At 35.8% G+C, this 14,932-nt stretch overlaps 1 protein-coding gene and 1 pseudogene across 1 annotated transcript; both read right to left on the bottom strand.

The window, feature by feature from the left end:
- Positions 1-591: 591 nt before the first annotated feature.
- On the bottom strand, positions 592-4,384 carry LOC145817566 (nuclear pore complex protein NUP107 pseudogene; annotated as a pseudogene).
- A 3,971-nt stretch (positions 4,385-8,355) lies between these two features.
- LOC145817550 (uncharacterized) lies at positions 8,356-13,938 on the bottom strand. Its single transcript, XM_082912741.1, has 2 exons — positions 13,527-13,938; positions 8,356-8,399 (listed from the first exon to the last, which is right to left on the bottom strand). Exons 1-2 carry the CDS (start codon positions 13,936-13,938, stop codon positions 8,356-8,358), a joined length of 456 nt encoding a protein of 151 aa, XP_082768867.1.
- Between the last annotated feature and the right edge of the window lie 994 nt (positions 13,939-14,932).

Raw genomic sequence — 14,932 nt, 5'->3', positions numbered from 1 at the left:
TACGACACGGACAGACCGATATACTAATTTTCAAAAATGCAGGACACGACATGTGAGGGACACGCATGAAATATGTAATTTTATATATTTATTATATGTTATATATATAAATATATTATTCAAAGAATCAAAGATAATAAAAAATGTAATGTGACACTGATTCCTATAAATTTATATGGTTTTTGTTTTATTATTGTGTCTTAAATTGTTTTATTCAGACTTATAGTTAGTTTTACATGTGTATAATCAATAGCCACGTGTGTTTAGGCAATAGAAACATGTTCTCCAAGTGTTCAAAGAGTGTCTTGGTCTTTAAAAAAATTTAAAATAGGACACATTTTGAAGAGTGTCAGACACGTGTCCTAAGAGTGTCCAAAGAGTGTCGGTGTCCGACACGGACATGACACGGATACATTAACTTCTTAGAAGTATCCGTGCTTCTTAGCCTTTCTCATTGTTTCTTTCTTTATAAACTAGAAATGAGACTTCCTCCTCCCTTGTCTACCCACCTCCTATTTTCATCCTAATAAAGATATGTTTCTCGTGCATGCACAATAAAATACTACAATAATATTCAGAATACTCAACATGCTACAGTGGTACATGTGCACACATTCCGAAAGAAAACTCTTCAACAGAAATACAAATATACGAGAAGAGTGAGACCCACCTTATTGACTCTAATACATTGCGGCAAGATCTCTCAAATTGCAATATCAGATTAGGGATAGGCATCAACCCTGTGATACACAGAATGTCAACTGTAAGATACACAAGGGAATCATAAATGTCATTCATAATAAGTTTTGTGGCAGAAGAAACTTGAGCACAGAAAGGAAATTCTGAACATTAGTGTAATAATTTAAAATGTGAAACAAGATAAAGCATTCATGCAGCTTTCAAAGAAGCAAATCAATAATCTTTGTAAGCTTCTCAAGTCTACCATCTTAGGTCCAAAATCCTCCAAAACATTCTCCAGGAGTTATGGAATGGAAATAATTATTAGGTTAGCACCAAACAGTTACTAGATCAGCATCCAACATGGCTTAGAATAACATAAATAAAAAATTTAAAGATTTTGTAATACGTAAAATAACAATTTAACTAGAGGATAGAAAAGTTGACTCAAAATGAACTTCAATTGAGGTCAAAATCAAATTTCATTTCTAAAGAAGATCATAAGCATCAAGCAATTTGAAAAGTTACCATACCAATTTTAGCAAGTAATTAAATGTCTATCCCAAAAACAACAAAAAAACAAAGTAGCATTGCACCATTTCATCATCATGCAATCCTAAATGGATATATACCATAATGTATAGCACAAACAGAAAAACTCCACATAGGGGTGAACTTGGATTTACACATAATTAAACACAAAAACAGTGGCATCACATATGCAAAAGCATAATCAAATAGTTCCTGAAACTCCAAAAGATTAATGCACTTGATGAATTTCCCTCTTTGATGTCACTGAATCCACAATAATTAAAGTTCAATTTTTTTTTTTTAAATGATCCACTCAGCTCCAAAATTGATAAACATTAATTAGATTCAAGAAAACATCTTGTGATCTCACACCTACATAAACTAGCATAGGTTAGATGAATAAATGCAACTTAAACACATCCTTCAGACCTGGTCAAAATCTATAACCATTGACGCAAGAGACCAATCCATATGCAAAAACAGAGAAAATTGTGATTTTAATTGAGGAATTTTACTTCAAGCACCTTGGAGAGCAGAATCAAGTAGAGAAGCAAATAAAGTAAAAGTTGTATCTCCACCATCTGACAATGCATCATCCTCATGCTTGCAAGATTTTAATGAATAACTTCCAGGTCGACGTATCGAATCAGCAGCAGCATCTCCAGCCAATGATTTTCTCCACAAAGCAGATTGTGTCTTTGCAGGTGTTCCTTCTAATTGATCAAAATCAAAGCTCTCAACCTCTTGTTTGATATCTTCAAGAAAAAGTGCAGCGTTTGGCCGCCTTTCAATGCTCTGCCCATCATACAAAATCCTGGTTCCACTGAACTTAGAAACTGAATTGTCGTGACTGGAAGTTGAGTGCCTTTTCCTACACATTGCATAATCATTTAGTGCAGGTATGCACAAGCGAAATACAATAAATCCTGTAATTTGTTAAAGCAGTGTTGGTAAAAACGCACTTAAAGTGCAATAACAGAAGAGCTTTTAGTAGGTAAAATGAAGCGTATTTACAACACTGCACTAAAAACATTCTATCTAATAAGCTTAAATCGAGCTTTTTTTTTTATATATTTTAACATATATAATTTATTAGCTCTACTTTTAGATTACAATGATGATGGTGGTATGCTTAATGAGAATGATCATTATACACTTATAGGATTGTATTGCATTGCTTGTGTTAGGCATGGACCACTAGTGTTTTTCAATTTTGACTTTTAGATATATTTTTATTCAAGCATATACTTCATTTTGATCATGACTATCAAGTATCATGATTGAGAATATTTTGTAATTGTGAATATTTGGTAAAGCACGTGAGAAATTATATAAAAAGATTTGTTTAAATGGTATATGATTAGTTGGTCACTTGTTATATTATCCATCAATAATTGTTTTCAAATTTAAAGATATTGGCAAGTGATGCAAAGTATAAGAAGCTCAAGGAAGCGTAAATTCAAAGAACTGACAATATTAGAAAGTTGGCACAATTTCAAAGAAAAACCAATAGGAACCATATATAATCATATTTCTAATATTATTAGAGTGTTGTTTTATTATTATTTTTAAGTTTTCTAGGATTTTTAGGGCAGGGGTATTTTGGTAATTTTTATATTTGCTGACATGGGCTGTAGGGGTTGCCCATGGGTTGTCTTGTGGATCAAATTATTTAATTAGTTTTAATTTATTGTTCTTATTTGGCCTTAAATTAGTTTTGAAAGTCACAGTATTTTTAGTAGTTTTCTTTTTTAGTTCTAGTTGGAATAGGAAATCTCTAAAGCTTATATAAAGTCGTGTAATGCTTCTAAGTTAATAGAGTTGATATTAGAGAATTTTAGAAGCTTTGAAACTTTCTTACGGATTGTGTGACGCAATCAAATCCTAGGTACTAAGAAGCACAGACATGGACACGCGACACAACACATATGCGATATGAACATGCAGACATGCCAACTTTCAAAAAATGTAAGACACGCAGGGGACACGCATGAAATATATAATTTAATATATTTATCATATGTCACATATATGAATATGTCATTCAAAAATAATAAAAAATGCAATATAACACTTATTTTATAAATTTACTTTGTTTTTTATTTTATTATTGTATCCTAAGTTATTTAGTTCAAACTTAACTCGTTTCATGTGTGTCTAATCGGTGGACTTTTGTGTTTAAGCAATGGACACATGTGTCCTCCAAATGTTCAGATCTAAAAATCTTTTAAAAAAATAGGACACATTTTGACGAGAGTCAGACACATGTCGGAAAGTGTCCAACGAGTGTCAATGTCTGTGCTTCTTAGCCTAGGTGTGATGCCCAAGGGATTTTAGGAGTGATTCCTAGAACTATCTTCTTCTTCTCCTTCTCCTATTATGTTTTCTGCACTTTGACATTAAAATCAACCCCAGAGCTAACGGTTGCTGCTATCTCTATTTGTCCTACATCAACAAGCCTATGCAAATTTGAACTACAACCTTTGTACAACCGAATAAGACTCTAACCATTTCAGTTAAAAGGCTAAATATATTGCTATTTGACTTTTTAACTTTTTATTATATATGTTATGAATCATTATCATTATATATTATTTTCTTTGAGCTTTGCACCTACGCTCCAAGATGCCTTTGCGTTCAAGTGTGCATAACGCTTTCATCAATTCATTATTCACCAACACTGCCTGAGAGCATAATGCACTAATACTACGGGAAAATAAATGTGGTTAGACCAAATTGATGGAAATAAATATGAACAACCCAAATGATACTGGTTGAAATTGGGCATTTTAAAGATACAAAGGGGTTGTTATGATAGTGATATGATAGTGAAACAGAAATAGAGGGAAAAAAGTGATTAGTACTGAAATGGAAAGCGTATGGTATGGTAAATAGAATAGAATACCCATAACCACGATAGCGCTCTCTGGTGCTGAGTTCTTCGGGGTCGAAGTAGCTGGGAGAAGTCTCCATATCAACCTCCATCGCTGCAAATATTGGTTGTGGAAATCCTTAAAACCCTATAAATCACTTCAATTGTGTGTCCAGTCTGGCTTGGATCCAAGATAGAGAGATACAAAGGGTTTAGGGTTCAGAGAGAGACAAAACCAGAGGGAAGAGAGGGAGGAGTAGGGAGAAAAAATTGGCTAATCCATGTCACGTAACGCACCGATCAAATTCAATAATAGGCTAGCTAGCATCTTTATCTCCAAACCGCATTTGGCCTTTTTGGGGAAGTGCGTTAAAAATCAATTTTTAATTCATTTCTCTTTTACATAAAAAAAATTTAAAAAAATCAAAAACTCAACTTTAATTTTATCTTTCTAAAACGCTCTTTTGTTTGGTGTTTCCATTTGCGTTCGTCAATTTTTTAAATCAATCCTTACTTTTTTCTCACATTTTTTTAGTTTAGGCTTTCATGTCAAAAATTCGAATTTGAATTTTTTTTATTTAAAAGTCTTCGCATGAAAATAGAAAATTTCAATTTTCACATACTTAATTATCTCAATTCATATCATTTCTTAATACACACACTTTGTAATTTAATTATTAATTAATTTTCTCAATTCATATACTAAATGTATCAATTATATCCTTCACTTATATCATTATACACACACCCTTTCAACTCTCCTTTCACACACTTGTCCCTCCTTCCATACGCTACCTACTGTTACGGTTTGAAAATTTGTAGATCCACAGTTCTACAACAGTCAAAGTGAAGACCCACATTGAAGAACCAAAGTCCTCTATTGAAGACCTCCATTCCATTAAAGACCTCTATCGACAACACCATGGAAAAGACTCCATTGCATTGTTAAAGGTGAATCATCATTCCATTTTGTTATTGCATTTAACATTTTATTATTACATTTATCATTTCTAGACATTTATGCACTCCATTGCCATAAAACCCTCGTTTTTTCTTTCAACTTTTGCGATTTTAAGTTTTCGGTCCCGGTCTTCCAAATTTATGTGTTTATTTCAGAAATTTACTTCTGAATAATATTTACTAATTCGACAGGTTAGTTTCAAATAAAAACAAAAATATCGATGGTTGAATTCCGAATTTAACAAATTATTTTAGTTCCGTAGTTCTGAATTTTGTCAATTTTTTCAACAGTAGATTTTCTGAATGATGTATTTTGTTTCGGTACTGCAGTTCCGAATGATTTATTTATTGTTTATTTATTTATTTATTTATTTAGACAACATTACATGTGGACCTTGGGTTCATTTATGTTTAAAAGATGACAGGATTGGAGTGCTGTTGAGAGTTTGATTTTGTGAATAAGAGTATAAGCAAATCTGTTGTGGTGCACTGACATGGAAGCTAGTATTATTCACTGAAATTCATGCTATCATTTTATTCTTTTAGGTCTATTTTTCCCCTTTCGGTTCCTCTTTTCCAACTATTTTATTTTATTTTATTTTACTAGTGAGATTTGAACTCAAATTTCATGTAAGTAGAGAACACACCCTAGTCTAACCTCTAATGTTATTGCTATATTGGTTAATGACTACAATTTGACTATTTCATTGTATTTTTATTAGAGTGTTTTCAACCTAAATGCTCTATTGGGTTAATGAGAACAATTTTGCTTATGCAGATGGATGTCGATTGTCATGGATGATGATACTATACACAATGCACCAGTTATGGACAATATTGCTATAGATGATGACCCTACTGGTGATGATGTTGACATTGTTTATGAAGATATCCTTACTCAGCCATTTCCAAGAGGGCCAGCTGATCTGTCAATCTTAAAAGTTTTAAAAGTCAAGTTGCCGCAACTATTTGGAATGGTGCTGATGAAATAGGGCCCTTGAAGTGTCATAATCACTTGTCCAAGATTCGTTCGTGGTCATGGTAGGAACAAGGCAACACTGCTACATTTGTAAACATTGTGGAGTTGTCAGGACTTGCACACTTAGCTCGTTGCACATACCACTTTCAACAAAATCGTTGTGTCCAATTTTGTTGAGAGATAGCAACCGAAGATAAACACATTCCATTTGACGATTGGAGAGATGACTATCACATTGGACGATGTCACTACTATCCTATGGCTTCCCCTTGTAGGCAAATCTATTAGCATGCGCAAGTTGTCAAAAAGGTGGGCTATTGCATTAGTAGTTAATACGTTGAAAATTGATGAGCAAAAGATCAGACATGAGATGTCTAGTGCTTGAGGCAATTCAGTGAGGCTTGAGTGATTGAGGGTACACTGTCACAATGTTACAGACGATTATTCAATGGAAAGAATTGCATATGCAGGTAGAGCATACTTGCTATTTTTGTTGGGTTGTACACTTTTCAGTGACAAGACTGATACTAGGTTCCTCATTGTTTATTTGAGTTTGTTATCCGATTTGATGACTATACCTTCATATGCTTAGGTGCTGCTGCATTAGCATACTTATACAAATAGTTGGGGTACACTAGTAGGTCCAATGTGAAATAAATAGCCAGTTACATAACACTTCTTGAATGATGGATTTATAAGCACTTTCGTAGATTCCGACCACACCTCAATACGAATTATGCTCAACACATGCCACATGTTTACCGTTGGACTTCTCAGAAAGAGTCTAGTGAAGAGATACAGTTGCAGGCTTTTCAAGAGGAGCTTAATAGGTTGGGTGTACACAATGTAAGGCCTTGTTTGGCATATACTAAAAAAGTCAAAAAGTCAAAAAATCACTATCCTATTTAAGTCACATCATCTTATTTAAGTCACATCACCTCTCTACCACATCACTTCAAACCCAACCCATATTTCACAAAAAGTCAAAAAGTGCACTTATTTAGAAACATCCCAAACAACCCCTAAGTTAAAAAGTCCTTCGAAATTGAAACTTTATTTCATACAAATTTTATAGTTGTTATATCTTATAGTTGTTATTGTTTGTAGGTTATTTGGGATCCGTATCAGAGTTTCAGAGATGTCTATCTGTGTCATCTAGTTATGTTCTACCACGGTTGCCTGAAGTGTTTGGAAGTAGTTGAACAATATCACCTTGATAAAGTTTTAAGATAGTTTGGCAGAGTGCAAACAATCCCTAATCCATCACTTGGCCCTATGCGTACTTCTTAAGGAGCCATAGCTCCATGCTACAATGTTATGTATGCATACTTGGACATCATTTAGGAGACATGGGACAACCATGTGTTATCTGAGTAAAGGAGGACTACACCGATATGGCAACCTTAGGGTTGTGTTTATAGTTACATGGATTGGTACCAAACTATTACCTATATGTATTGTCACGACCCGAACCTGCCCCCATGGGTTAAGGACATAACCGGCCAGTTATCCTGAGATTACCTACGGCCTTAAACCAAACTAGACATAACTCATCAGAGTAAAAAGGGCCAAACGAAAGCAAAATTTAAAACTTTGTCCGTAGAGCTGTGCTTACATGGCACGCCATAACAAACCATACATATATCTGTTAATAACTCATATCAAAATACGTACCAACACAAAACTCTGTACACACAGGATCATTCAAGTCTAAGTCAGCCAATCAAAGCTATATACAAATGTGTCTAAAGTCTTCGCCAACATGACAAAATAAAACAAGATAGCAAAAGGGCGGAGATGAGTCTCGTGCGTGAGACGTAAGGGCTGACTCTTCAAAACCTTGGTTGTTCCACACAAACTTCACTGGGGCTGGGTTTGGACCTCTCTTAGCTCACCTACAAACACATGAATGAGCGTGAGCAAAAGCCCAGTGAATAATATTGAATAAAGAAGATACATTAGAACAACATACATCAGACGGCCTTGGGCCCAATTCATGTCAAACGGCCTTTGGCCCATTTGTCTTCCATTCATGTCAGACTGGCCTTTGGCCCAACCATTCTTTCAATCATGTCAAACTGGCCTTTGGCCCATTCATTCTATCATTCATGTTAGACTGGCCTCTGGCCCATTCATTTATCATTCAGATCATACTGGCCTCTGGCCCATGCATTTATCGTTCGGGTCATACTGGCCTCTGGCCCCATTCATTTATCATTCAGATCATACTGGCCTCTGGCCCATTCATTTGTCATTCAAATTAACGAACTTATAAGACTTACATAGAAGTAAGTAATAGGACAAATAACATGCTTCAGATATCTTTATTAAGATATTACTCACAGTGATCGGCTGGTTGATTTGCCCTGAAGCTTGACCCTACACATCATATAACACATATGGGTCACAAATGATTCAATCCGTTCTTAATTCACATATTCCTCTTTAGGCTTCATTCTTATCCTTTTAACACATTAATAATGCTCAATGCATGCCTAAGAGTGCTTGGAAGTGAAAGAGAACAGAAAATGAAGCACAGAATGCATTTTCAAAATTTTAGAAACAGGGGTCCCCACTCAAGCGTGGACTTCCCCGTTCGAGCGAACCCAATAAGTCTGCAAAAGTTCTGGCTACCTTGATTTTACGCTCGAGCGTGGACTCGGGCGCTCGAGCGAAAAGTCATCCTACATAGCTCCCCGGTCGAGCATGAACTTCCTTGGTCGCGCGGACGCCATGTCTGCAAAAAAAAATACAGGGAGCCCGAATTTTACGCTCGAGCGGCGGTTTTCCCGCTCGAGCAGACATCATGAATTTCGGGTTTTCCAGCAATGTTCTTGAGCTCAAACTTGCTATTCAAAAGCTCTAAACACATGATTTCGGTCCAAAACATGCAATTACATTATATAGCACATGGATGTAAACAACATGAAGCCAATCACCCAAAATCATGGTCCAATTATTCAAAATCAATCATGGCTCATGCTTTCAACCTCATATAAGCTCCACATTTTTAATAATCAAACATGCATGCAAATTTTGACTTCATTTCTATTTTAAATGATGCAAATGGTGTCCATTCTCATGAAACTTAACAAAAACATGCTTGAATGTATTATCCAACCCTCAATCTTTTATAATTGACATGCTACATGTTAGATTATACAAATTTATGGCAATTCATAGCAATTCTATGCATGCATGTACATATCTCATCAAAATCAACACAACTCATGATCTAACTCACCATTTAGTCTTCAATTCACAAAAACACAACTCAAACTCATGAGCTAAGGGTTGATTACTCACCTAGGAGCCTTAATCTTCCAAACTTATGCTTAACTCTTGAGTTGGTCTCCAAATCACTCAAGTTCAAGATCAAAACTTCAATTGTTTCCCTCTCCCTCTCTCTAGCCGACCCTCACTCTCCTTCCTTAGAGCAATTTTCGGCTCAAATGAACAAAAAGGGAAATTGAGTGTGTAGTGCCCCTCTTTATAGGTCCCATTAGTCACAATTGATTAAAATTAAATAATTGAGCACTATAATACCAATTTAATCTATTTAATTTGATCTAAATCAATTTTCAATTAAATTTCACCGTAGGCTCTAAAAATTACGCCAATCACAACGGTGCAGTCAATTTCGGATTTGGTGGCCGATAAGGCCTTCAATTTAAAATTCCAAAGCAGGTAATCAAACAGATATTCCTACGGTGAACAGATAGAAATTTAAAACCACATATATTCATATAAATGGCACACAAAATCATATCAAATACATAATCAAATTCACAACAAGGACCAATTAGCATATTAAGGGACAAGGTTATCACATGTATGTTCAAAACCTAGTGAATATTCATCATTATCAGTATCCTAGCCAAGATGCACAGGTATCATCTTTTTCATTTACATTACAACTTATGTATGTAAACTGTTCAGACAATGTATATAATGTTGTACTTGTTCTCTTAATGTAGCGTATGTCACAGATATATTAGATTACTTATCCTTTCATTGAGTCTGGCTATGAGGACAGTGTTGAACATCCTGATAGGCTTTACTATGCAATAGATGCAATTGAACACCTTTTGCATGATCAGCACATTGGTGAAGTTGCACCTAGCACATCCACTCAGGATCGGTCTGCACTTTGCTCTTCTACTGCATATCGTTTTGGAGCACATTACACTCGCCGATCACGTAGTTGATAGTAGTTCATAATGTTATATTAGGTATTTTGTGATGGTGTTGGTGGATGTACAAGGAGACAAATATTATTATTATCTTTGGATTATGTACTTTTTGGATGCTTTGGTAGATTTAGTAATTTAGTAGTAGGTATTTATCAGTGGTACTCTTTAATATTATTATTACTCTTTGTATTATGCATAAAAAAACATGTATTTTGTGATGATGTGGATGGATTGAACTACTAGTTGATATTATTTTGTCTTTTTGGATACTTGTTGGTTAATATTATTACTCTTTAACGGTAGTTGCACTTGGTTAATATTATTTTTATTACGTTTTGTGTTCAAACAATGTAAACAATATGATATCCATTTCATACATAAGACAACTATAACTTATGTGATATTCCATCAAAAAATGGCCATTACAAAATCCAAGGGCAAAATGATATCCATTTCAGAACTCCGTGCTATTATAAATCATAAAAACTAATCTCTTAAATCTTTTAAATATTCTAGAACTTCTCTCTAATACATCAGTCAGTGTCAACCATATCAAATGTCTCTCGAGTACTTACATTAGGTCCTATGTTGTCTTTGAATTTCTAAATGTGGCTAACATATGTATTCTCCTATTTTGATGCACAAGGGTGATGGTGAACTCGCCAAAGCACAACAATGGGAGGAACCGGATGATCGGCCTCCAAAAATACGTGCATGAACATGCAATGAAATTGTCATAACCGAAACCCGCCCCTATAGCTTTAGCGTTATAACCGGCCAGTAATCATTGAATTACCAAAGGCCTCTGAACAAAATAACATATAATTAGTGGTTGCGGAAGCAAATAGATAAAACACATTGTCCATGGAGCTGTGCTGACGTATATGGAACAAAAATTTAAACTTTATATACAAATATGTGACGTCAAAAATAAAGTCGTCTTACATCACATTCATTACAAATGGAGCAAAAAGGGAACTGAGCCCCATATACAAATGAACAAAAGTTTGCTCGTATATCAACAGAAAACAAAGTCTTAAACGTTTACAAAACATGCCCATAAGGCTTAACTTAATCCGAAACCCCCTCGGGAGGTACAAAAAGGTAGCTGACACAACAAAACTCCAGGCAGCAGCTTAGGCCTGGTCACGCGCCTGGTCACCTACATACATAATATAAATAGTGAGCGGAAGCCTAGTGAATAATAACAGAGTAAAGAATTTAATAAATGATGTCCTATAGAAGATTTTGAATCAGAAACAAATTCAGTTCCGCATACTTAACCAGAGATTATAGCAGTTATATATGGTATATCCATTTAGCCGTCATATCATATCAAATTTACATAGTCGGTACCGACGACCACAGAGGTCCACATCTTGTGCACAAGTAGCCATAGTATTGTTACCCCCAGGCGAGGGCCACGTGAACATAGGCCTTGGTATTGTTACCCCCGGGCAAGGGCCACATGAGTATAAGCCACAGTATTGTTATCCCTAGGCGAGGGCCACGTGCATATCAGCCACGGTATTGTTACCCCCGAGCGAGGACCACGTGAACTATAGATGCCACAATCACATTTCAGAAAAATGGACACTCATTCATGATTTACAGATAGCATTCCAAATAGCATTTCAGAAAAACAGATCTTATTACATCATATAGAAAATAAATAAAGTTGAACATAGCTTTACTAAGTTAATACGCATAGTTGGCTTCAAAGGTAGACATACAGAGTAGAAAAAGCTTACGGCGCGTGACCTACACAAACATAAAAGATACATTCTTGAAACATACACTCGGATATAACTTAACCCAATACATTCATTCTTAGTATGTTTCTAAGTCTTATCCTTATTATTATGTCTTAACCATGGCCTAGGAATGCCTAGGACGCAATGAGGCTGCTGAAATGTACTTGAAAACACTTAGGCAATATACTGAAAATAGGGGCCTCGCTCGAGCGCAACTTTTTTCGCTCGAGCGGAGGTTAAAAAATGTGAGTAGTCGCTCAAGTGTAACTTCCTTCGCTCAAGCGGTCTGTAAATTTAGCAAAAGTACTGGTTGTGTGAATTCTCCGCTCGATGGCCACTCGATGATCACTCGAGCGTGAGACTGAGGTCCTCGCTCGAGCACAACTCTTGTCGCCCGAGCGATCTACAAAAATGGTAAACTTCTTGGAGCATGTATTTTACACTCGAGCCAACTTTTGGTCGCTCGAGCAGAGGTGCAAGACACAGAGTGGTCGCTCGAGGGAATGAGTAAAATCTGGAATTTCCAGATTGCTCTTCCTTGTTCAAAACTCGAATTCAACACATCAGAACTCATCCTTTTGGGCAAAAAACTTAAGAAAACTTGTGTGTGAACTTGGAAAACATCGAGAATTCAAGATCATTTCGTAAAATCAAGGCCCAAAAGCTTGCCAATTGTGCAAAACAAAACTTAATTCGTTGAAAACATAACATGCATGAGATGGTTTGGCTTCAAGGCTTCCAAGACATGATCATTTGGTATAAAAATGATGCAAAACAAGATGAATTCTCAAAACAAAGGTAGACTTAGAATATGCATGTGAGAATTACTTGAAATTTAACTTAAAATGTAAGCAAATGTGCATGCATGCATAATATGGCTCAAGTTCATCCATTCTGGCTCAATCCTTGCATTATTCAACTAAATTCTCTTGAATTTATGGTCTAGACATCATAGTATACAATTCAAGGGTGGAATTCCTACCTCAATCTCTCAATGAAGCTCTAGTTGGTGAATTCTCTAAGGTTAAATACCAATTTCCTTGAATTGTCTAGCAATTTCTTTCAAGCTCAAGTGTTAATCTCAACCCTCTTGGTCTCTTCTTCCTCTCTCTCACGTTTGTCTCTTGTAGGCTCCAAGATTATGATGAAAAGGTGACTCAAGTGGTGTGTATAGGCCTTATATAGGCTTGCTTAGGAAATTTAATTAATCTTAACTTAAGCTAAGCAAATTGACTTTAATTATTTTTTAATGCGTTCCAAATCGAATTTTAATTAAACTTACCATAAAATTATAAAAATTCTAATTATCACAGAAATCAAGTCAATTTCCTAATCGAATGCCGATAAGGCCTTCAATTCGCAAAACAGAACAAAATCGGAGACAGATATTCCTACGCAAAACAGATAGAAACTCATATAGCACATAACACATGCAATTAATAATTTTCACCTTAATTACTCATTAGGCATTCTTACTCATGGTTTAACGGTTAATCATAGGTCGGGGTTGTTATAGTCTTCTCCCCTTAAAAGAGTTTGGTCCTCCAAACTCGAATTACCTTCGTTTTGGAAGAATACCGGATCTAGAGGGAACAAATCTAGGTGCCTCTTCATCATATCTTCCTCGATCTCCCAAGTCACATAAGTCCCTCCATGGTTTTGCCAATCAATCTTCACCAATGGGATTTCCTTGTTTCTTAATCTTTTGATTCGGCAATTAATAATCTGTATTGGCCTATCTTCGTACGTATTGTCATCTTTCAGAAGCACATGAGTCGGCTCAATTACATGGAATAGATCTCGTACATATTCCCGAAGCATCGAAACATGAAAAACATCATGTATATGTTCTATAACCGTCGGTAGGGCTACCCGATACGTCACTGGGTTGATCTTCTCAAGGACTTCGTATGGCTCAACATATCTTGGTGCCAGCTTCCCTTTCACACCAAACCGAGTTTGCCCTTTCATTGGCGTTACTTTGATAAAATATGTGATCCCTAACTTCATATTCTCTATCTCTTCTTCGGACATCGACATAACTCTTTTGGCGGTTTTTTGCAGTTTTCAATCTTTGTTGAATCAATTTCATATTTTCCGTCGTTTCTTGCACAAGTTCCGGCCCCAACAAAGATCTGTCACCTATCTCAGCCCAACAGATCGGTGAACGGCATTTTATACCATACAGAGCTTCATAAGGAGCCATCCCAATACTTGAGTGATAGTTGTTATTATACACAAATTTGGCCAATGGTAAATAGGCCTCCTAATTGCCTTGGAAGTCCAATACACACATTCGTAACATATCTTTCAAAGTTTGATTGGTTCGTTCAGTTTGGCCGTCTGTTTGTGAATGGTAGGCGCTGTTCAGTCGCAGTTCAGTTCCCAAGGCCTGTTGTAAACTCTGCCAGAATCTTGACATGATCTTAGAGTCTCTGTCTGATACGATAGATACAAGCATACCATGTAATCTCACAATCTCATTCACATAAATGTTAGCTAACTTAATTGCATTGTAAAAAGTTGTAACAGGCAGAAAATGAGCAGATTTAGTCAAACGGTCAACTATGACCCAGATAGAATCCATACCTCGAGAGGAGCGAAGCAATTCCACAATGAAATCCATGGTAATGTGCTCTCATTTCCATTCCGGTATTGGAAGCAACTGAAGTAGTCCAACGGGTCATTGATGTTTGGCTTTAACTTGTTCGCAATACAAACATTTAGCCACATAGTCAGCGATACTTCTTTTCATTCCAGGCCACCATAAATTCTGTTTCAAGTCTTGATACATCTTTGTATTCCCCGGATGCATAACAAATTTGGAGTTGTGGGCCTTAGTCATAACACGTTTTCTCAATTCAGAATGGTCTGATACACAAAGTCTACCCTGAAATTTCAATACATTTTTCTCTAACACAAATCCTGACTTTGGCTTTGAGTCAATCTCATCAACAATTTTCTT

Source organism: Camellia sinensis, chromosome 2, assembly GCF_055761805.1.
Source record: "Camellia sinensis isolate YWXY chromosome 2, ASM5576180v1, whole genome shotgun sequence".
Classification (NCBI taxonomy): Eukaryota; Viridiplantae; Streptophyta; class Magnoliopsida; order Ericales; family Theaceae; genus Camellia; species Camellia sinensis.
The sequence above is the reverse complement of the archived record's forward strand: the minus strand, read 5'-3'. Positions and strand labels throughout refer to the sequence as shown.

What these genes read in the sequence shown, in the direction of transcription:
- LOC145817550 (XM_082912741.1), bottom strand. Translation starts at nt 13,938, where the DNA reads ATGAAAGGGCAAACTCGGTTTGGTGTGAAAGGGAAGCTGGCACCAAGA. An exon ending in GGTATTCTTCCAAAACGAAG is followed by an intron (nt 8,400 to 13,526) that starts GTAATTCGAGTT and finishes TATGATGTGTAG; the next exon opens with GGTCAAGCTTCAGGGCAAAT.